We start from the raw sequence: 20,674 nt of genomic DNA, 5'->3' as shown, positions 1-20,674 counted from the left end.
GGCAGTGAATCACACCTGGTGATGCTGCTCAGCTTGCATTTAGTCTAGATTTGTGTTTTTTTCTTGCGTGCTATCAATCCCCAGTATGAACTTGGCTAAAATTTTCCTTAGCTTTTGGGATTGATTACAGTCTCTTTGTGCCCTCTCAGAGGGCAATTTGTGTATAAAGGTCTTCCCAAGCCACTAAATGATTAACAGTGACTTGGACTGTTACTTTAACATGTTTTGACTAAAACATTGACCTTTATTTTGTAGGTAGGAGGCTAAGGTGCAGGTGGAAGAGATTTTCAAGGAAGGAAAGTGCACGAGGAAATGGAACTAGAGACTCGCAGGACTGGGAGCTGTTTTTTTCCATTATGGTTCACTGACATAGGAAAAGAAAATACCATGTAGATGAAAAGCAGCTTAACTGAGTGTTTTATTTTGAGAGATCCTAGACCCACTGGAATAATGGCAGGATTGTAATCGTTGACACCAGACAGACATGAGTTCAGCACACAGGACTCAGGTTCCTAGTTGTGTACCCTCAGCATCCGAACCTCCCTGGGGTTCAGTTTCCTCATCAGAAATAAAAGATGGTGTTTCTCTCAAGTCGTTCTGAGGATTAAATTAGATATAATTTGTGAAAGTGCCCATTAGGCACTTAATAAAGGCAGTTTCCCTTCCTCCTTTCTCTTCTGCTTTTAAAAATTAAGATTTGGGTGGTCTAAAAATAAAGCAAATAATAAAATGCATTTCAGTGTGGAATTCGGGCAAGTTAAAGGAGAAAAGCCAGAGAAGGACAGGAAGCGCCCGTGGGACCAAGCCGGAAGAGGGCACGTTCCCCAACTCTGCAGATCCAGCAGGCTTCACAAACCAAAAAAAGTATTCTTTAAATTTAAAAAAAAAAAAGGGTTTCGAAAACAGCATCAGAGTTTTTTAGCCAAATATTTCAGTCTCTCTCTGGAGACTGGAAGCCAGGAATTTTGGAAATGCTGCCCTTTCTTCATTTTTGGTGGTGGAAACCTCACACTTCCTGCTGGGGAGCGTGGGGGAGGCCGCCATGTTTTTGGTCAGGAAGAGGGCCGTCCTTTGAATGGATGGGTGCTGCCACCTGCTGTCTCCCCGTGGCACTGCGGCTTCACCTCTAGCTCTTCAAGAGCTCGATGAAATTAAGCCGAGAGTCAGGGCTTCTTATTTCTGGCTTGAGACTTCAAGGATCACGGTAGGTGACTGAGTTTTTCAAACCGAGTTAGCTTAGATATACATTTTTTTTTTTTTTTTGTAGTGGTAAAGCATTTGCTCCCTACGTTTGTCTTCCTCTTTATTGTTATAGTAAAGCTTTCCCATGGTGTTACTGAGTATAAAGTCACTGGACAACTGAACAGGAACTCGGTAGGATGCTTTGACTTCGACCTTTTCCTACCTTTGCTTTGCTTTCTAGGGAATTCAGGATGGAGACACCATGTGATCTGATTCCAGCCCTGGAACCTCTGAGTAAAATACTTGTAAAAATGAGCCAAACCCTTTTCCTCAATATTTGCAACTTTATTATCTTTTAAAGGTATTTTTCCCACTCCTGTTTTGTTTTTGTGGAGATATTTGCTTAGCATACTTTGCTGGAATGACCGGGAAAGAGGCCAGGGTTTGGGAGATGTTGAGATGGCATGAGACCCAAACGAACCCCTGAGGTGTTTTTGGACAAGGGAAAAAGTGAAGGAGGTTTACGGAACTGTTCAAAGACAGTTTGAACCCATAGCTGTGGTGACAGTTTTCATCTGGTGTGAGTGCGGCCAGGAGGGAGAGGCGGGAGGGAGGAGAAATGTGGCTGGAACGGTCTCTGGACATGCCGAGCTTAATAGGCTGGGGTGGAGTTAGCCTGGTGGGCGTTCCAGGTAGGCAAATAGCATTGGTATTGAGGTCCATGAAAATCCTAGTATTTTATATCTGCCACAGCACTGCAGATGTGCTTTATCAGTTGCTCAAGTGGATAGTAACTGAATAAATGAGTAGGTGGGGACAGAGGACCTGGAACATCAGAGATCAGAAGTGTGCTAGGGGACCCAAAGGAGATGCACCGCAGGATGGCTGAGGAGCCACGAGCGCTCTGGAGAAGGCAGGCCGTGTGAGTTTGCCAAGTGCCGGGTCTGATCCCTCCCCTTCTGCTCGCAGACCCAGGCCCGGGAGCAGCCGGGCCCCTGGCAGGGATCCACCCCATGACCTGTGCTGGAGCAAAGGATTCATATTTGTGGTGGTGGAGGGACTGCAGAGTTCTGGCCTGTTTTTGTACGACCAATGGAAGTCAATTCTCAGAGAGGAGTTGGCAAGAATGAAGGTGGAGAGAAGGGCAGCTGGGGACAACGAGGGTACCGTTGGGGGTTGTGAGTACAAAGCTTGACCCTTCAGATGTTGGGCAGTACCTTGAAGCCAGTTTGTGACATAGATGGCAGAGATGGAAGTCAGTGGAGTCAAAGGAGATGAGGAATGGGGAAGTAGAGGCCACAGGTCATGGGTCCCAGGCAGAGCATATCTGGAAAGAGGAGGGGGAGCATAGTGTAGTCCTGAGAAGCACACTTTGAAGTTCGCAGGTCTTGGGGTCCCTGACTTGGCCTTTTACCAGCTTTGACCTTGATCAAGTCTCTTAATCTCTCTGAGCCTCTGGTTTTTTTTGAGAGCAGAACAAGGCTGGATGCTAATGGTCCCTGCAGAATGCCAGAATGCCAGTACAGCACTTAAAACAGTCTAGCACATAGCAAACGCTCTTAAGTGTTAAGTAGGAATATACTGTCTACACATATAGAAGAGGTATTCGGAGGTGAGCCCTCCAAGTGACTTGGGGTTAGATCTTATTACCTAATGGGGAAAAAAAGGTACCATTCATCATCTTTTTAAGAATCTGAATGGTAAAGTCTAATACAGAATTAATAAGAAGGCTGTGCCCAAAATATTCATTCCCACTGAGGCTGGAACTAGATTGGACTTCATCATAATGATGCTCCTTTGCATTTCTGTCACGCTTTACAGGTTGTGAAGAGCTTCTGCAGGAATGTTCTCATTTGCTCCTCCAAGGTGCTGGTGAGGGGAGTGTAGGCATTGTGATGTATAGATGAGGAAACGCTCTGAGTGGGACTGACCGCGTGGCCTGAGGACAGATCTGTGTTTTCCCTGCGTCTCACTTGGCAGGTGGGGTGTGGGTCAGGGGAGGGATTTCCCACGAGCAAGCTTGTTGACTGATTCGGGTCACTGAGGGACCTATAAGATAGAGTTCCTCTTTTCTGGAATGGTGTAGGTGCCTGAAGGTCAAGGGGTGGTCCCTGATGGCCCTGCCCAGCCCTGGGGCTTGTTGAGTGCCAGTGTGGTTAGGACCCTCCTCCCAGGCAGGAGGATTTTGACTAATGAAGTGTCACACCAAGGTTTCCAGTTCTGATCTCCTCCCTAGCTCTTCCTCTCTATAAAATGCCAGGATAGCCCTACCCGATTTCCTGCTTTCTGGAGTATGACAAGTGGGGGTGCGTTGATGCCTCAGAGCATGCTGGAATGATGTGTGCCATTTGCAGAACAGCTCCTGTAGGTCATGAGATGAACGCACTGAGGCCCGGAATGGCCTTCCTTGTTCAAGTGACGGCTGTGGTCCTACGTGTCCCTCACCCCTGAGTGGTTAGTGGTCTGACGCTGGGTGCTGTTGGAGGTGGCGTGTGGGCAGCTCGGACACCTGGACTTGAAGTCAGGAGACCAGATCTCATTCAGGCCGTGGCCCCAACTACCTTTATCACTGTGAACAAGTCGCTTAAACTCTACGCATTAGGTTCCTCAAGTGTGAAATGAGGAGAGTTAACGTGGCTCGTTTTTGTGGCTCTTTGCAGCTTTGAAGCCAGTTGAGCTTCAGAATCTGTATCAGCAAATGTCCTCATGCTTTGACTTAGCCGTATCACATCTAGGAACTTGACCGAGGAAGTGGTTGTTGGTGTGTGTGCTGAGGTTGAGCTCAGAGATGCTCCCTGCAGGCAGAGCAGTTTGAACAGCGCAACACCGGATGTAGCCCTCAGGTCCAATACTAAGGGATTTGTTAAATTGGTGATGATACATCCACCCGAGAAAATAACTGTGTGGCTTCTAAAAGTGTTTTTATACAGTAACACTTAATGATAGAGTAAAACCTACACAAGATATCAAGTGAAAATTCACTTTACCCAACCATGATCCCATTTTAGTAGGAATGAAAGTATATAAATACACGTATAGAATAAAGCTTGGAATGCTATGTAGGCAATGTGGGTATCTCTGGGAGGCAGCTTCTTGAGTGATTTGTTCTTCTTTGTGCTTATTGGTATTTTCTAAATGTCCTACTCGGAATGGATATTACTTTTGTAAAGAGAAAAAATTGTAAAAGTTACTTTAAAATGCTTCATCTGTTTTAATGGATGCTCACGGGCTCCTGCTGCGTGTAGGGCTTCCTGATTCCTCCAGATAAAGACTAAAGGACTCCGTGTCCCCTTTGCCTCCCCAGGAAAGGCAGCAGCATGGCCACTGTGCTGTCCCGGCGCCTTGGTAAGCGCTCCCTCCTGGGAGCCCGGGTGTTGGGGCCTCCCGGGGCTGCCCCACCCTCGGAGCCTCAGGCGGAGCTGCTGGAGGGGGTGACTCCCCAGCCCTTCCTCGCCTCTAAGGACACTTCCTGCCAGGAGCAGCCCAAGGAAGTCTTCAAGGCTCCCAGCACATCAGGCCTCCAGCAGGTGGCCTTTCAACCTGGGCAGAAGGTAGGTTGATCCCTGAGTGGACAGGCGACTGATCTCCCCAGGCTTAGGGCTGGCAGGCCAGTGGTGCCCTGAATGACAGGCCAAAAACACTCTGGGCACCAGTTTGCACACAGACTTATTCCTTGCAGCCATGTGGGCCCTTGGGCAGTAGGCTTCTTGAGAGAATGAGCCGTCCTTAGCAGACCCAGAGCTCCTGCACGACAATGCTGTCTGTAGGAAAAGCTGGAAAGACCTGACATCTGATATTCTTGGCTTAGCCCTACTCAGAACCTCAGTTCGAGGCGTGGCCAGAGCTCAGTTTTTCTTAATCTGCATCAGTTTGCAACTTTACACAAACAAGGGAAAGAATCTCAGCTTTTAAGAGATAGATAAAGTTGTGTCTTTGAACTACCTTTAGACATTTTCAAGAGACAGAGGTGTTTGTGTAGTCAGAATGCCATTTAGATTTCCTTTTCCAGTGTTCCTCTCCTCGTGGCAGGGCCCAGTCATCGCCTGTGCCTGATACTCTCACTAGACCAGGTGGATGGGCTTCTCTCTCACTGCCTTCTCAAGGGCCAGTAAATAGAGACTCTGCCTTCTGTCTCCCTGCCAAGGCTTGTGTCGTTCAGTCCTCTCTTCCCACGAGGTAAGGCGACCTGCCAACCGCTATGTACCCTTTGAGAGAAGTCAGCCTGCTTCTGCACTTCTGCTATCTTGTTCCAGGCAGAGTGAGAATTCTCTGAAGGGAAAAATGCAATTTTTTGATGTAAGGCGTAAGGCAATTCAAAGCAATAGTTGGGAACCAGCAGATAAACAGGCCTTCAAAGGCAAGCAGGGCAAGAAATCAGAGGGATGGATATAGATTCCAGATTCATTTGATCAGAAAAATTAATCCATTTACATTTGAAGTGATTATTGATAGGTAAGGACTTACCGTTGTGATTTGGTTAATTGTTTTCTGACTGTTTTGTAGTTCCTTTGTTCCTCTCTTGCTGTCTTCCTTTGTGATTTGTTGATTTTTTTGTAGTCGTATGCTTTGATTCCTTTCTCTTTATCTTTTGTGTATCTACTAGAGGTTTTTGTTGCTTTGTGGCTACCATGAGGCTTATAGAAAACATGTTATAGTTAGAACAGTCTATTTTAAGATGATAACTTCAGTCCCATACAGATTCCAAGTTCAGGAAAAAAATCCCAGAAATGGACATGTTCACTTTCTCCAGCTAGAGAATTTATAAGGATCTGTTTGGGGAAGAACCAATCCAGTGTGGCTAGTCTGGGTGCCCAGGTGGGAAGCAGGTACCTGGGAGCATCTGTTTGAATTAAAGATGAGTCAGAGAATACAGTTTGTGGCAGGTGTATCCTGGCTCCCAGAACTTGGGGCACATGGGGTGAGACCTATCAATTGCTGATCACTGGTTGCTGTTTTTCTCCCCCCAGGTTTATGTGTGGTATGAGGGTCAAGAATGCACAGGACTGGTGGAGCAGCATAGTTGGGCAGAGGATAAGGTGACTGTCTGGCTGTTGGATCAGAAGTTACAAATCTGCTGCAAAGCAGAGGAGGTGTGGCTGGCCGAGTTGCAGGGCCCTATTCCTCAGGCACCACCTCTGGAGCAAGGAACCCAGATGCCAGCCTACAGGCCTGTCTCCAGGAACATTGATGTCCCGAAGAGGTTTGTGTGGAAGAACCTGGGCTCTGAAAGACAGGAGGGTGGTGAGGTGTGGGGTCGTGGGGTGCCTTGGGATGGGGAAAGAATGCATAAGTCCTAGGTGCCTAGCTGTCAAGATATTGGACAAATGGGATACAGAGAAGGCATCTTTTAAAGAAACCCAGAATGGCATCTTTTCTTCCCCAATTCTGTTATGAGTGATGTGTCTTCGGTTTGGCTAAAGGTTATATTTTTCCTCTTTTTATGCTTAACCTAAAATTTGTTCTTTGTTTTTCATGACAAGAGAGAGGGAAAAAATGGCTTAGATTTGACGTCCGCAAACTTGTTCTCAGTGGGCCAGATAGTAATTAATGTAAGGCTTTGTGGGCCAGAGTGCCTGTTGCAACTACTCAGCTCTGTTGTGGTGTGTGAAAGCAGCCACAGAAGTACATAGACAAGTGAGCGTGGTTGCACCCCCAAAAAACTTTACTTATGGATGCTCAACTTTCAATTTTATGTAATTTTCCTGTGTCACATGTCAAATAATATTTTTCTTTTGATTTTTAAAACCAGTTAAAAATTGTAAAACCATTCTTAGCTTGCAAGCCGTACAGAAGTAGGCGGCAGGCTGTGCCCACCCGCAGCCCATAGATTGCTGGCCCCTGGCTTAGATATTCAGAACCTTGATGTTGAATGAAGAATGTACATTTTGCTTTAGAATTTTATGATACGATTTTATTAGAATATACATTTATTAGAATATATACTAATTTTTATGTTGCATACTCTATGCATGTTGATCTTTCAAAATAAAAAAGAAGACCTGCCAGTGGAGATTGTCTTATATACAAGATGTGCAAGAAGTTAAGCCCCATTCCACCTCTTTCTGTGTTTCTCTGTGGTACTGCTGTTAGTGACAGTACACCCGGTGTCTTGAGACCAGACTAGAGTAACAGTATTTGTGATTGTGAATTCGGTGGAATGCTGGCAAAGAAGTTTTCTGTCCTGTGTAAATCGAAATACAAAGATCATACAAAAAAGAGGATGCTGATATGTTTAATATATTACTATACTTGGTTTAGCTGCTTCAAACCCAGTCACATATTTTAGTGCATCTGAATTGTAAAGAATGAATGAATACAGTCTTTGAAGTAGACAAGCTACCTAGAAATTTATTTCGGACTAACTTTTCATACTTTCGCATTAACTTAGAGATAGCTCTAGTTTCACTTCCAAATAATGTAACTTGATATGGATTTTTAAAAAATTGCACGTGAAATTTTATAGAACTTTGCTGTATAAAGCATTGGGAGATTTATTTTAGTGTTTCTGGTTTACTTGCTCATTGTCTTATGTAATAGGTTCTGTTGACATTCAGAAGCTATCAAAATTCCTCATTTTTGGGGAGGAGAGGAAAAGAATTGGTTAGTGTAATTGCTCCCTCTTAAACTTAAGTGTAAGACAAGGAAAGGAGGGTGATTTTAGTGCTTTCAGATTCCAGCGGGCGTCTTTTATGCCTATGCTTTATTTCATTGCTTTGACTCTTGTCTGTTTCCCCCAAATAAAATTCTCCATTTTAAGCTCCAGCGTCCGAGTTAGGGAGGGAATTCAGGGGAAAACGGAGCTGCATCAGGATGTCAGCAGTGGGATGGAGACCCTCCAGCTTCTATTGGGGTTGACTGATATTATAAACATAATTCAGAATGAGTGTTTTTCATGAAGAATCAGTAGAAACCTTCATGCTTGATTTAATTTATATTGCTTGAGCACACATTGGCTGATTGTAGTGGGGGCGTGGAGGGGGCAGTCTAGAAGTGTAAGATGATCGCGTGTCAGGAAGCAACCTTTGGCACTCACCCATTTGAATCCAGGAAGTCGGATGCAGTGGAAATGGATGAGATGATGGCGGCCATGGTGCTCACGTCCCTGTCCTGCAGCCCAGTCGTGCAGAGTCCTCCTGGAGCTGATGCCAACTTCTCTGGTGAGGAAGGGGGCCTGTGTGGGTTCTGGGTGCAGCAGAGGCTCAGGGCTGATCCCCTCTGCTTTGAGCAGCTAATTGCCACAGTCACCAGCCTACCAACAGGATCTCTGGAGTCTCTTCTCACGTGCACCTCAGATGGCTGAGTGATGTTGAGTTAGATGCTTCCATTCTTTTTCCTCAGTTTCCTCATCTGGGGAGAAGTTTCCTGGTGCATTGTGAAGATGATTGAGCATGGGACTGAGGCACACTGGCCACTGGAGTAAGTTCTTCTGTGGGAGTAAGTGAATGAGGCACTTCGGTGGGGGCCTGAGCAAGGCCAGTAGAGGAATATTTAGTTCACAAAGGCAGAAACTTACTAAATGGTCCTCTAGTGGCCTCAGAAAATTCATGTCCCCATTCCAAGTGCCTCAGCCTTGTAAATTAATGAGGGCCTACAGGCCAAGGACCTGAACTAAATGAGCTGAAGTCTAAAATAAATCTGAATGCTTAATACAAACCAAGAGTATGACTTCAAAGCAAATTTATGAACTAAAAGAAAAATTCTTCTAGTGCGACCCCAAAATCCATTATCAGTAATCTGGGAGGAAGAAGGGTTGCTGGATGTTAGTTGTTTGATGAGGCTGGTGGTGAACCTGGAGTTCTTTTTGAAATTCCTTATAGGGCTGGCCTGACTTACTCCCAGGGAATAACTTTTTCATGGGTGAGATCTAACCGGATTGCAAGCTACTTAAAAGCTTGTAGGAAAGTATGGAAATAGCTTGGAGCACATAGCAGGAGGAAGGTGGCCTTTACAAGTATCCCTCACAGTCATCTCCTAGATAGAAAGTACGTTTAGAGGTGTGATAAAGCAAACTTACTTATTTCGCCCAAAGCCTGTGGTCAGTGACTAGGCTGCTGGAGTAGTCACTGTAGTCTGATGGCACCTGGTTGTGCAGCATAGTGTTGCACACCTGCTCTCTTAGCACTTGGGAGCTACACAAGCAAAATGCAGAGGAAGGAGTCAGTTTTAAAGTTCTCAGGAAATTCTGCAAGTTTAAGAGATCCAGGAAGTTGGTCAACAGAAGGAAGATCCAGGAAAGAGTCACAAAGGGAAAGAAGCATTGACTCCAATTCCCATCAGGTTATGTGTGTATAACACGTGCATACATGTTCACACACACCCCAACAAAACACGCCTTAACTGATACTAGGCCATTAAGTCCCTTTTTGACAAAAAATTGTCTATTAAAGATTTTTTCCATTACAGTTTATTTCTGATCTTATGGTTGAAGTCAGTGGAAAAATAAGGCTTCCTCGGCAGCTGACTATATTGAAGTATTCTGCGGGGTGAGGTCTGTACAACAACCCAAACCTTGCTGTCATCATGGATTCTTTCTACACAGAAACCACCTGCTCCCTTTGGAGTTGTTAGGATGGCTCTGCGCGTTGTGCGTGTGTGTAAAGAACAGAGGGAATGAGGCCTATTTCTTAAAGGCTCACCGTGAACTCCCCTCCTGTGCGTTTGCAGAGGAGCACTTTGTTTCTATGCTGTAGAATTCCTATTTCCCCTGCCCTGGAAATCTTATCTAAGGTAGAGTCATTTATGTTCACCTGATAGCTTATGGATTAATTTGTGATACTGACTTCTTGCTTTGTTTTATGTTTTTCATCCTTTGTGTGCTACTTTGCCACCTTCAGCCTTTGGGCCATTTGCACGGTTCCTTGTGGAAGGCTGCTGTGATGTAGGCTTTGCTGCGGTTTGACCTGCCCTCTATTTCCAGAGTGCTGATCACCTAGATGGAGCATTCTCCTCCTTGCCCTTCTCTCCCAGATAAGTTTCCCGAGTGGACAGGTGTGGACCCTTGACCTGTTGACCCTTTAGTGACTCCTGAATTCTTTTTTTTTTGAGGAAGATTAGCCCTGAGCTAACATCCACTGCCAGTCCTCCTCTTTTTCCTGAGGAAGTCTGGCCCTGAGCTAACATCCGTGCCCGTCTTCCTCTACTTTATACGTGGGACGCCCACCACAGCATGGCTTGCCAAGCAGTGCCTTGTCCGCACCCGGGATTGGAACCGGCGAACCCCGGGCCATTGAAGCGGCACGTGGGAACTTAACCTCTGCACCACGGGGCTGGCCCTGGCTCCTGAATTCTTACCTGAAGGGCTCCCTTATTTTAAGCGCCATGTGTAGATGTCGTAAACTCTTGGTTTCCAGGAAGGGGAAGTCATAGCTTTGAGGCTTGTCAGTGATACTTGGGGAGGGGAGAGTTCATCCAGCCCATTCCGTTTGGGTGGGCTTCCCCTGGCGTGTGAAGTTGGATTAAGGACAGCCTGCACTGGAAACATGGAATGCTGGGAGCCTAGATTAGCCTAGAAGCGGTTTGGAACATAGAGCAGGATGAGAGAAAAGCAGTCGAGTTTTTGTGCTGGCCACAAGGGCTGTGGTAGTCGATCTCTGAATCCAGGAACACCCCATGGAACACCCGCCCGTGTTGGGAGATGGGTCTTTTGGGGACTTGGCCACCATACCTGTGCGTCACAGCGCTTTTTCCCCCTTCTCTTGCCATTTCCGTGTATCAGAATTTCAGACTCTCCTATACTGTAAATGGATTCACGGCCTAGGCATGGAAGAGTCTGGGTTGGGCCTAAAGCAGTCTGAAGACAGGCAATTTAAAAACTGAAAATTTCACGCATCTCCTGGTGATCTTCCTGTTGAGACGCTGGGAGGAGGGCAGCGGGTTCAGGGCCATGTCAGGCGTGAGGGCTTCCTGTCGTCTGGTGATTAGTCTGAATCACTCTCAGAGCCTACCTTTCCCTCTCCAAACGTGTTACTTCTGGCTAAAAGTGGGAGCCACGTGGGCTGCAGCTCGCTCTGCTAGATGTTATTCCTCCTGTAAGAGCCAAATGGTTTCTTTTTGCACACAGGTTTTGGTGTATTTGCCTAGGTTTAAATTATCGAAAGGCATTTTTCAAGAAAGCTGGTCCACAAGCTCTGAACTTGGCCTTTCCATCCCACAGCGCTGTAGGGAGAGCTTCCTGAGTGGTACCCGGCACGCTGTGTGTGCACACTCTCACCCACTTGTTAGACCTGGAGGCTGCAGGGGCTTTTCTCCTCCCTTCCCCACTCTCCTCCTGCTTTCTTTTAACATATAAAGTGAGAAATACGTTTTAATTAGGTTCTCTTTCTGTTAATAATACACAAAATGAAGTTGCAGCGTGCGTTGCTTCGTCAATGATTAGCAACATGGCCGTGGTAGGAAGTGTCCACTAGAGCAGACCAGGGCTGCCCATGGAGACTGCTGCAGTGAACGGGCCCACTCCTCATCTTACCAAAGCTCAGAGACGGAGGGTCCCTCCCACTGTCCCCCCTTGCCCCCAGAGTGGCAAAACCAGCCAGAGCCAGAGCCGGGAATTGGCTTCAGGAGCCCAGACTCCAAACGAGAATCTCGTGGTCTCCCACCTGGGCTGGCCGTGCCAGAGCCGTGCCTGGGGACAGGCCCGTGAGCGTCCTCTGTCTTCTCTCTGGCCAGCTTCCCGCGCGGCCTGTGACCCGTGGAAGGAGAGCGGGGACGTGTCCGACAGCGGCAGCAGCACCACCAGCGGGCACTGGAGCGGGAGCAGCGGCGTTTCCACCCCCTCGCCCCCCCACCCCCAGGCCAGCCCCAAGTATTTGGGGGACGCCTTTGGTTCTCCCCAAACTGATAATGGATTTGAGACCGATCCAGACGCTTTCCTGTTGGATGAACCAGCTCCACGCAAAAGAAAGGTACAAAGTATGGTATGAGGGTGAACTCGGGCAGGAGGGTTGGTGAGGGGCCGGCCAGCCAGCCAGCTGTGGAGGGGAGGGGCCCCCGCAGGCCCCAGGCCTTCTCTGGCTCCATCCCCTTTCAGTTTCCCTTCGTGGCTTCTGATCTCATGGTAGTCCCAGGAGCCTAATGGAATCTTTAGTGCTCTTTAATGCCACTTCCTTTTCCTTTCATCTCTGCCCCAGTCTCTGCCTTCTTTTCCCACACTCCTACAGAGGCCTGTGTGTGAGAGGCCTCCGGTGGGGTCTTCCTACAGTGCCAGGCACTGCTGCTGGCCACCAGGACCATCTCCTGGGTCCGCGCTCTCTGCCTCTGCTTGTCAGTTTCTCTGGCCCCAGAGAACCCCTTCCGCAGGGCTTTTTGTTGGGTTCTGTTTGAAGGCAGTGGAAGTTCCCACTGGGTGAGGGTGAGAGGGGCATGAGGGAGAGGAACATACTCCGATTATCCGTCTTCCTTCCTCCTAGAACTCTGTGAAGGTGATGTACAAGTGCCTGTGGCCAAACTGTGGCAAAGTCCTGCGCTCTATTGTGGGCATCAAACGACACGTGAAAGCCCTCCACCTGGGGTAGGTCTGGAGCCCAGGGCCGCTGCCAAGGGTGCCGTTCAGGTGTTCCTTCAGCCTGCTGGCTCCCCATGACCCACAGCCTGGAATGCTTCCAAGAGAATGGCTTGCTGAGAACAACACCTGGTGCCTATCCCTGACCCCTGTGCCCAGCAAGATAGCCCATTGGGAAGAGATCTTTGCTGGGAAGGGAGGACCCTCCCGTCGTGGTGAATGGTGATGCTGGTCATGGGAAGGGAGCTCCATCCATCTTGTGGATTTTGGTTCTCAGTAGAAATAGGGTAACTTGGTGAGACCCCATTGTGAGTTCCGTACCTCCCTCCCCAGGGAGCTGGGGCTCCATTAGCACTGACCCCCTGGAGCCTGGGCTTCTTGTGGCAGAGGAATCTGACTCACACCCCTCTCCCTTGAGGAGAGAGCGTGACCGCAAGTAGGTGAGGCCCAGAGAGGACCCATGGCAGAGCTCAGAGGCAGGTGACCCCTCGGGAGGAGACACTCGCACACGTTCTGTGTGAGAAGCCCTCAGTGCCAGTAGGCACAGCTCCCATTGCTGTGAGCATGTAACTCCTGCAGTGCTGCATCCGGAGCTGGTCTCCTGGGCCTTCTCCTGGGCTCCTTCCCTGGCTGGCAGGGTGGCCCCGAGCAAGTACTCCCTTCTGTCCCTTGGTTTCCCCTGTGTTTGAACTTGTCCCTGATCATCACCACATCTCCCTCCCACACAGGGACACTGTGGACTCCGACCAGTTCAAGCGGGAGGAGGATTTCTACTACACAGAGGTGCAGATGAAGGAGGAAGCTGCTGCTGCTGCTGGCGCCCCGACAGCTGACCCAGCTCCCACCCCCGGGGTGACCAGCCCGCCCCTTGCTGTTCTCCCGCCGCCTCCTCCCAAAGCCCAGTCCTCAGGCCCGGAACACCCTGGCCTGGAGTCTTACCTGCCCTCTGGTGCTCTCAGCAAGTCAGCTCCTGGCTCCTTCTGGCACATTCAGGCTGACCATGCATACCAGGTATGGGGTGGGGGCACGTTGGGGGCTCGGCCTTGTGGTCACGAGGACAGTCAGTGTCTGACCTTTCACCAGCCAACCTAATCACAGGCTGCTGACCGCCAGGATTGAAGGCCGAGCCCTTTAGCTAAATTGCTCATCTCTAGCTTCTAGAAGGAAGAAAAGAAAAATGACTTCACATTCAATAAATGTGGGAATTCCAGGGTTCTACGTCAGTCGCTTTCATGAGTGGTTACTAGAAATCTGGCTGACTCCCTGAGTTTTACAGGTTGTTGGGTTTGGACTAGGGAATTGCTACTTCTCTGGTTACAAAAGGGGATGGAGTAGTGTATTTGGGCTTCCCAGAGCAAATCCCTAGTTCCTAGAATTGTGTTACATTAGCAAGCAGTCCAACACCCATTGTTGGAATGAGTGTTAAGCTTTGGGCTATGATTTTCAGATAGAATAAGACATAGTCCCTGACCTTGTGAAGTGCATGGTTTAGCTGGAGAGAGAAATGAATATGTAACTATGATTAATTGTAACAAATAGTTAAAGTGCCTTATTAGAGGCACAAGAAATTGTGGGTACAGGAAGGACCAAGCCATGCCCACGTGATTGGGAAAGTTGTCCCGGAGTGGGTGGCATTTAGGATGGTCTTCACTGCACACTGTAGGTAAATGCACAGCTTGCTGTGTGCCAGTTTTTCTTAAAATCCTTTTGTGCCTACAAGTTGGTTTTATCAGACTCTAGGCTGATTTGCAAGTTAGTAATTAAAAAGAAGTGCTTTCCATCAGAAAGCCGTTACAAAATGAGCCAGCTCTCCTTCTCATTGGAATGAGTGGCTGCTTTGCTATTTCATGTTTGGCCAACTTCAGGTGGCCTTTCAGGCAGCTGGCTGACACTATGAGATGGGGCCTGGAGAGTGTGGCTGTGTTTTTACAAACAGACCTAAACCCAGACACCCAGGAGAGTGTTGCTACTTCCAGTGCTTGCCTGGGGAGACCATACCCTTAGTGCAGCTCGGAAGGCTTCTGGACTCCTTTGGGGAACTGCCTATAGCGTATTCTTGGTAGGTGATCCAGCCAAGAAGTTAATCTGCCATGGAGGTTAGGTCATGAGGCTGCTCCATAAAGCAGCTCTGAGAGAAGGGTTTCAAAAAATAGATTGGAGCCTGAGACGAGGACACGCCATAGAGCTGAATATCTGCTAGTTCTATTGGGAAGAGCATTCTTGTCTATCCCAGCATTTTCGGGTCAGAGAGACACCTTCTGCTGGGGACCGTGAAGTTACAGGGAAGATGGGTGGACTTGAGAGCTCCCTGAGCTGGAACCAAGGCCGACACGCTGTCGTCTCCTGCAGGCCCTGCCGTCCTTTCAGATCCCCGTGTCGCCACACATCTACACCAGTATTAGCTGGGCTGCCGCCCCCTCCACGGCCTCCTCCCTCTCTCCGGTGAGTGTGCCCGTGTCCAAGCCTCAGCACGTCTGGGGGCCCTGGAACAAGCCGAGGGTTCTTCCATCTCCCTGCACTTGCCTCCAGCGCCCAAAGGTCTTGAAGGTCTCCACGCACTCTCCCCCTTGCCCAGCAAGGTCACAGCTCCTCTTAGAAGGAAGAAGGAGGGTACTCGCGGAGTACCTAGATCAAGCAAATTTATTGCCAAGAAAATCATGAGGCTAGGCCAGAGTCAGTGTTCTACTTAGCCCTGAGTGTCTGTGGGTGCTTGTTAAGGTTTTAATGCTGGGAGAGGAGCAGGGAGAGAATGTGGGAAATCTGGAGAGGAAGAGGGTGAGCAAGAAAGAAGATAGGAGGTTTTGGGGGCTGTAGCGGGTGATCAGAAATCTCAAGGCCACTGTGGACCAGCGCCTTAGGATGCTTGCCTCTGAGCTAAAGAAAATTGAAGTAATTTTGAACCACACATTGTGGGTCCTAGTCTTAAATATCTCCCACAGGAAGCTATCACACTTTGTAAAACCTAAGTGCCCGAGGGTGCCATTGGGGCGCTGCGATCCCTCTTTTTGTTCCACGTATAGTGACTCCATCTCAGTTCGCAGGGAGCAGCCCATGAGGTGGCCAGGTCCAGTGGCTCCCCTACCCACAGCCCCTACACTGTCGCCAGCCTGGCTTACAGGCCTGCGCTTCATTCTCCACCCTCCCTTCCTGACCCGGCCCCTGTGCGCCTCTCGCTGGAATATCCTTCCAGAGAGGGTGTCCTGGAGTCCTGGCACAAGGAGGGCCTCGGCAAGTGGGGCCGACTGTCCCGTGGGCTGGTTCTCTCACCTTTCACTGCTGCTCCCGTGCTCACGGCAGTGCTTGCGGCCCCTCTCTCATGCCCAGGTCCGGAGCCGGTCGCTAAGCTTCAGCGAGCCCCAGCAGCCACCACCTGCAATGAAATCTCACCTGATTGTTACGTCTCCGCCCCGGGCCCAGAGCAGCGCCAGGTGAGACTGGCCACTTCCATGGCCTCCTTTCTGGCTTCTGTCCCCGACATCTATACTGCAAGTGTCCCCCTGACCCTGGTCTCCAGGGCAGGTCCCTCAGGGGAGCCCAGCTGGAGGACACCCTGGACGCTGGGGGAGGCTTCCAGTCCTCTGGCCCTTGCAGCGTCGGCTTGTTCACACAGCTTCGGCCTGGCTGCTCTCCAGCTCTAAGCACCAGCGCGTGACTGCACCCTCATTATTCTCTTTTGGCAGGAAAGCCCGCGGGGAGGCTAAGAAGTGCCGCAAAGTGTATGGCATTGAGCACCGGGACCAGTGGTGCACAGCCTGCCGCTGGAAGAAGGCCTGCCAGCGCTTCCTGGACTGAACCTGTCCAGCCGGCTCGGCCTCTTTGCTCCTGGCCCTGACTGCAGCCAGATGACAAAAGGCAGACGCGCCACAAGCCCTCAGCAGAAACCTAAAAGATAAAGAGCGGGCGTTGGGAGTTTGGGCTCTATGGGCTAAGGTTTAATACTTAAAGCATTTTTCCCTCCCTTGTGGGAACATTTCATTTTTTAAAAAAAGAAAGGAAAATACTTTTTTCCCCTAAAATAGGAGAGAGCCAAAACTGACCAAGGTTATTCTGTAGCGAACCAGAGACCAAAGAATTAATTACTCTCGCTTTCCCACATCCCGTCTCTGTAGGGGATTAGTTTGTACGTATCAAAAGAAGGAACAGCTCGTTCTGTTTCCTGCTGAGTTGGTGAATTCTTTGCTTTCTCAACTCTTCCAGAAAGGACTGTGAGCAAGATGAATTTACTTTATTTTAAAAAAGAGTTTCTGGCTGATGACTCAGAGCAGGACCTGCCGCGGATGGGGTGGGCAGAGTGGGGGTATCTGGGCGCTTTTTAAGGTGCCGCTGGCCCCTCTTCTCCGCCTGAATCTGGGAGAAGGGAGAGCTTGTCCTCACCAAGCAGCTTCCATGGAAGTAAAAGGAGAGCCCTTTCTTGGTGACGACTGTTTGAATCTGGGTTTCCTCAGACGTTGGGTTGCATCCCAACAAATATTGTATGGCTTCTTCTCAAAGCCCAGACTAATAGGTTTTTAAAGACTGTCCCCAAATAGCTGAGCCAAAAGGCTAGTCCAAATTCCCTTCTTGAAATGTGGCAGTTAAACACTACCTTGATCATCCTTTCCTCTTTCCTTGAGGAAAAAGTAGAGGGTTTAGTATCTGTGAAAGCTCTCCGCTGTTAGCTGAGTGAGTCGACTCCCTCTGACGTTCCCTCTCTCCAGTTATGGAATGACACCTCTAAAACACTTTATTTTCTTTTATAGTATATTCAGAAGCCTTTATCTGATTAAAGTTCCCTTTTTTCGATGAGAGACCTTGTGGTAGGTTCCTCTTTGTCTCTGGTTTCACCAGGGATTTTCCCATTTCCCTCCCAAGGCTGCAGGTGGGGCTGGCATGGGAGAGGGAGAGAGAAGAGAAAGATGGAAAGGTAAACGGCAGCGTGGCCCTAGGAAGGAGAGGGAATTGACAGGTGGCTGATTGTTCCATTGGCTCACCTGCTTCTTTGGGGGCAATCTGATCTTCTTCCTAAGGTGACAAGTAGGACCAGACTCTTGGGTCAATGCAAGAAGGTTCTTCTTCTTTTTTTTTTTTAACCAGTGTTGGTCCAGTCCAAGTGATGAGGAGGGTCAGTTTGATTCAGTGTAACCTTCCCAGAGACGTGTTGAGCACCATTTCTTGCCTGAGGGTGGGATGGGGAAGGTTAAAGAGTCCTGGGGAGCTCCTGTGATGAGGAGCTGGGGTTGGATTAGCAGTTCCTGGTGCTTCAGCCCCTGGTGTTTCTGGAGACCTTGGGAATTGAGAGGAGCCTGAACTGCGCTTGCTTGGGAGGTAAATAGGCAGAGCTGTGCTTGATGAGCAGGAGGGAGATGGAGCGGGCGTTCAGTGCCATGTTAACCAGTGATTAATAAAGCCTGGGCGCACTGAGCCCCGAAGGGAGGACACGGTTTTGTGTGGGAACCTCACCTTTCTCCTAAGCGTGAGTTGTTTGGGGATCCTCAGGGCCTGCTTGAAGGTGACCACCCTCCCAGCTGTCTTGGGTACCAGTCCTGGACCTATGTCCCAGATGTCAGGGGCTCAGGGAATCCCACCAAGCCACCTCTTTGGGGGGACTGGGCAGCAGCGTCCACCCTTGGCTCTAATCAAGGCCGTCCTCTTGGTCCCAGGTGGAAATAGCTGCCTGTTGAAGCTCCTTTGACTACTTCACATGGGGAATGCACAGGTGCTTTTCAGCCCAGGACTTGCTGAGTGTTAGAAAACCTGCAGACCTGCTCGGGGCCTGATGTTGTGAAGGGTGATAGTGACCTAGGTTTGGTGACAGAGGGTAAGACGCTCTTATGATGGGTGTCTTTGGTGGTGACGGGGTATATTTTTATAACTTAGTAAAAATTATGTGGAATCTGTCCCTTGGTAAAGCTGGAAGCCAGGCCAGCAAGAGGTGGCCCAGGGTTCTTCCTCCTGTCTCTTCAGCCTCCCTGAGAATTGAAAGAGGACAGCAGGTTGTTGCCTGTCTTGACCGTACTGACTTCCCACAGTGTCCCCCTTGAGGTCTTATCGGTGAGGGGCAGGAGCGTGGGGACTAGGGGAGTCTGCCCAGTGGTGTCTCCCCTTCCCTTCTCAGTCAGGGCTCCTGCTGGTTCTCGTCTTTAGAGAAGCTGTGTTAATTTTTCCCCTCGGTTTGGATCATGTAGATATAACTGGATATATAAAGAGATTTTCTCTAAGTGAGGTAGGCTTTTCATGTTATTGGTACACAGGGCAGAAAAGGAAGAGAGAAAGAAGAAATAGATGAAAACAATTTAAAAGCCGAGGTGGTTTTATTATTTTTTTGTTTTGTTTTGGTGCAGCTTTCCCTGTCTGCATTTGCGCCTCTCTCCTTTTTGGTGGTGGTGGTGGCCTCCTCTGGCCTCGCTCCTCCCGCTCCTCCATCTTGTGGCTGTTGTGTTGGTTCTTGACGTGTGGTCTGTCCTTGGGGTGGCCCCATTTGTTTCTTCTCGGAGGGCGGGGTGGTTTGTGAACTGATCCAATGATCATGCCTATTTTCTTCATCTCTGTATCTCTCCCGACTTCCCAGCCCACCTGGGCAGCAACATTTGCTAGAAGGTAAGATGCCACAGGTGTGCGTTTGAAACTAACAGGACTGATTTTCCAAGCAGTTATTTTGGGAAACTATTCCAGTGATGTTACCCTTATTCAAGAGATTTCTTGGCATTACCTCGGAGTCATGTGGTGCCTGCGTTGAGCAGCCTTAATGATGCTGAGTCTGCACCCATGCTCATTCAGGGCAGAGAGAGTCCAGCGAGTAGTGTCTGTGGTCTGGTGCACGAGGCCTGACTAGCGAGTGAAATAACTTGGATTTAGTTATGTGACTTTTATGCTGGCTGTGAAAGCAACTTTGTAATTTCAGAGAGCGTTTTGAGCAGCATCCGCATAGTGATAGTAAGCCTATAGCTTGACTCCTTGGAGGACATTATTGATTTGGATGTGGAAGCTCTTGAAGAAATCTGTCCTGTTACTTTCTGGTCCTCTCGGGTTCTGACTTTACTAGGGGCAAGGAAAAAGAAAAACAAAAAAAAACTAGAGAAGAGGGAGATAAATCCCATCTGTGAATTTGTCTTAATAATTGGCGCCTTTTCCCCAGCTGTCTTCCAAGTATTATTTTTACTGTTAAAAAAATTTTTTTAAAAATGTGAAATGTAATGTTTTTACAGCAACAATATGAAATATATTTTATAAGGAATAAAATGGTACATTGTCTGATTTAATGTGTGCCTGTCCCTCTGCCCCTCCCCTTGCAAAGGATAAGATTATCATTGTCCTTAGTGTTAAACAAATGATAGCATGTGACACTGGGAAACACTAGGTGACATCACCAGGGACCAGGCCAAGCGCTTACACGGATGACCTAAATGACCATATGAAGGAGTGCTATTACTCCCATTGACAGAGGAGAGAGTGAGGCACAGAGGTTAAGTAACTTGCCCAAGGTCATAAACTGGGCAATAATGGCACTAGGATTGTAGTCCAGGCAGTAACTATTTTCTATACTGCTTGTACTGACAATCGGGAGCATGTTCTTGGCCATATTCCTGAGTTTGCTGGGGAGTGGGCAAGTGACTTAGGAGAAAATACATCACACTTTACTTATGGAATGCATTCTGACCCTAGGGAGCAGCTCGGGCCACTCCTGAATTCCTTGATTCTGTGTACTGTGCTGGCCCAAATGGCTAATTTAAAAGCTGGCCTAGGTGGGCAGGGTGTTGGAAGCAGAAAGCAACCCTTGCAGCACTGGGACTGCTTTATGCAATTTCAGCTTCTAGGACCATGGTGCGTCTCTGGGCACGGCTTCTAGGGACCCCCCCAACAGTGCCCGATAGTGAAGGTGATGCCACTTTGAGAAGACCCGGGAACTTGATCACAGCAGAAGTCGGTCAAGCTCAGCAGCCTGTAAAGCGGGTGTGGGAGATTGTCTTTGGCCTTGTTCCTTACCTTGGGGTAGAACAGAGGGCTTCTTTCTCCCAC

At 48.8% G+C, this 20,674-nt stretch overlaps 1 protein-coding gene and 1 long non-coding RNA gene across 9 annotated transcripts in view; one reads left to right on the top strand and one right to left on the bottom strand.

The window, feature by feature from the left end:
* The window catches only part of ZNF395 (zinc finger protein 395), a 42,171-nt gene extending 22,259 nt beyond the window's left edge, over positions 1 to 19,912 (top strand). For 5 of the 8 annotated variants that reach the window (XM_023636210.2, XM_023636211.2, XM_070256704.1 and 2 more), the window contains exons 2-10: positions 4,487 to 4,733; positions 6,150 to 6,382; positions 8,230 to 8,339; positions 11,848 to 12,083; positions 12,588 to 12,688; positions 13,408 to 13,690; positions 15,029 to 15,121; positions 16,004 to 16,107; positions 16,360 to 19,912. In XM_023636210.2, coding sequence (XP_023491978.1) covers positions 4,500 to 4,733; positions 6,150 to 6,382; positions 8,230 to 8,339; positions 11,848 to 12,083; positions 12,588 to 12,688; positions 13,408 to 13,690; positions 15,029 to 15,121; positions 16,004 to 16,107; positions 16,360 to 16,471 — 1,506 coding nt within the window. In that variant the 5' untranslated portion in view covers positions 4,487 to 4,499 and the 3' untranslated portion in view covers positions 16,472 to 19,912. Of the gene's footprint in view, positions 1 to 1,423; positions 1,544 to 1,694; positions 2,361 to 3,003; positions 3,163 to 4,486; positions 4,734 to 6,149; positions 6,383 to 8,229; positions 8,340 to 11,847; positions 12,084 to 12,587; positions 12,689 to 13,407; positions 13,691 to 15,028; positions 15,122 to 16,003; positions 16,108 to 16,359 lie in introns of those variants that run through there. The other 3 variants (XM_070256703.1, XM_070256702.1, XM_070256701.1) reach the window with 3 other exon arrangements.
* On the bottom strand, positions 8,436 to 16,084 carry LOC111772509 (uncharacterized). Its single transcript, XR_011434538.1, has 5 exons — positions 15,947 to 16,084; positions 15,203 to 15,304; positions 13,619 to 13,836; positions 9,197 to 9,311; positions 8,436 to 8,608 (listed from the first exon to the last, which is right to left on the bottom strand). It is a non-coding gene; the product is annotated as an uncharacterized lncRNA (long non-coding RNA).
* Positions 19,913 to 20,674: the final 762 nt, after the last annotated feature.

The sequence above is a fragment of the Equus caballus genome, chromosome 2 (genome assembly GCF_041296265.1).
Source record: "Equus caballus isolate H_3958 breed thoroughbred chromosome 2, TB-T2T, whole genome shotgun sequence".
NCBI lineage: Eukaryota > Metazoa > Chordata > Mammalia > Perissodactyla > Equidae > Equus > Equus caballus.
Note: the sequence above shows the minus strand (reverse complement) of the source record. Positions and strands in the feature narration are given on the sequence as shown.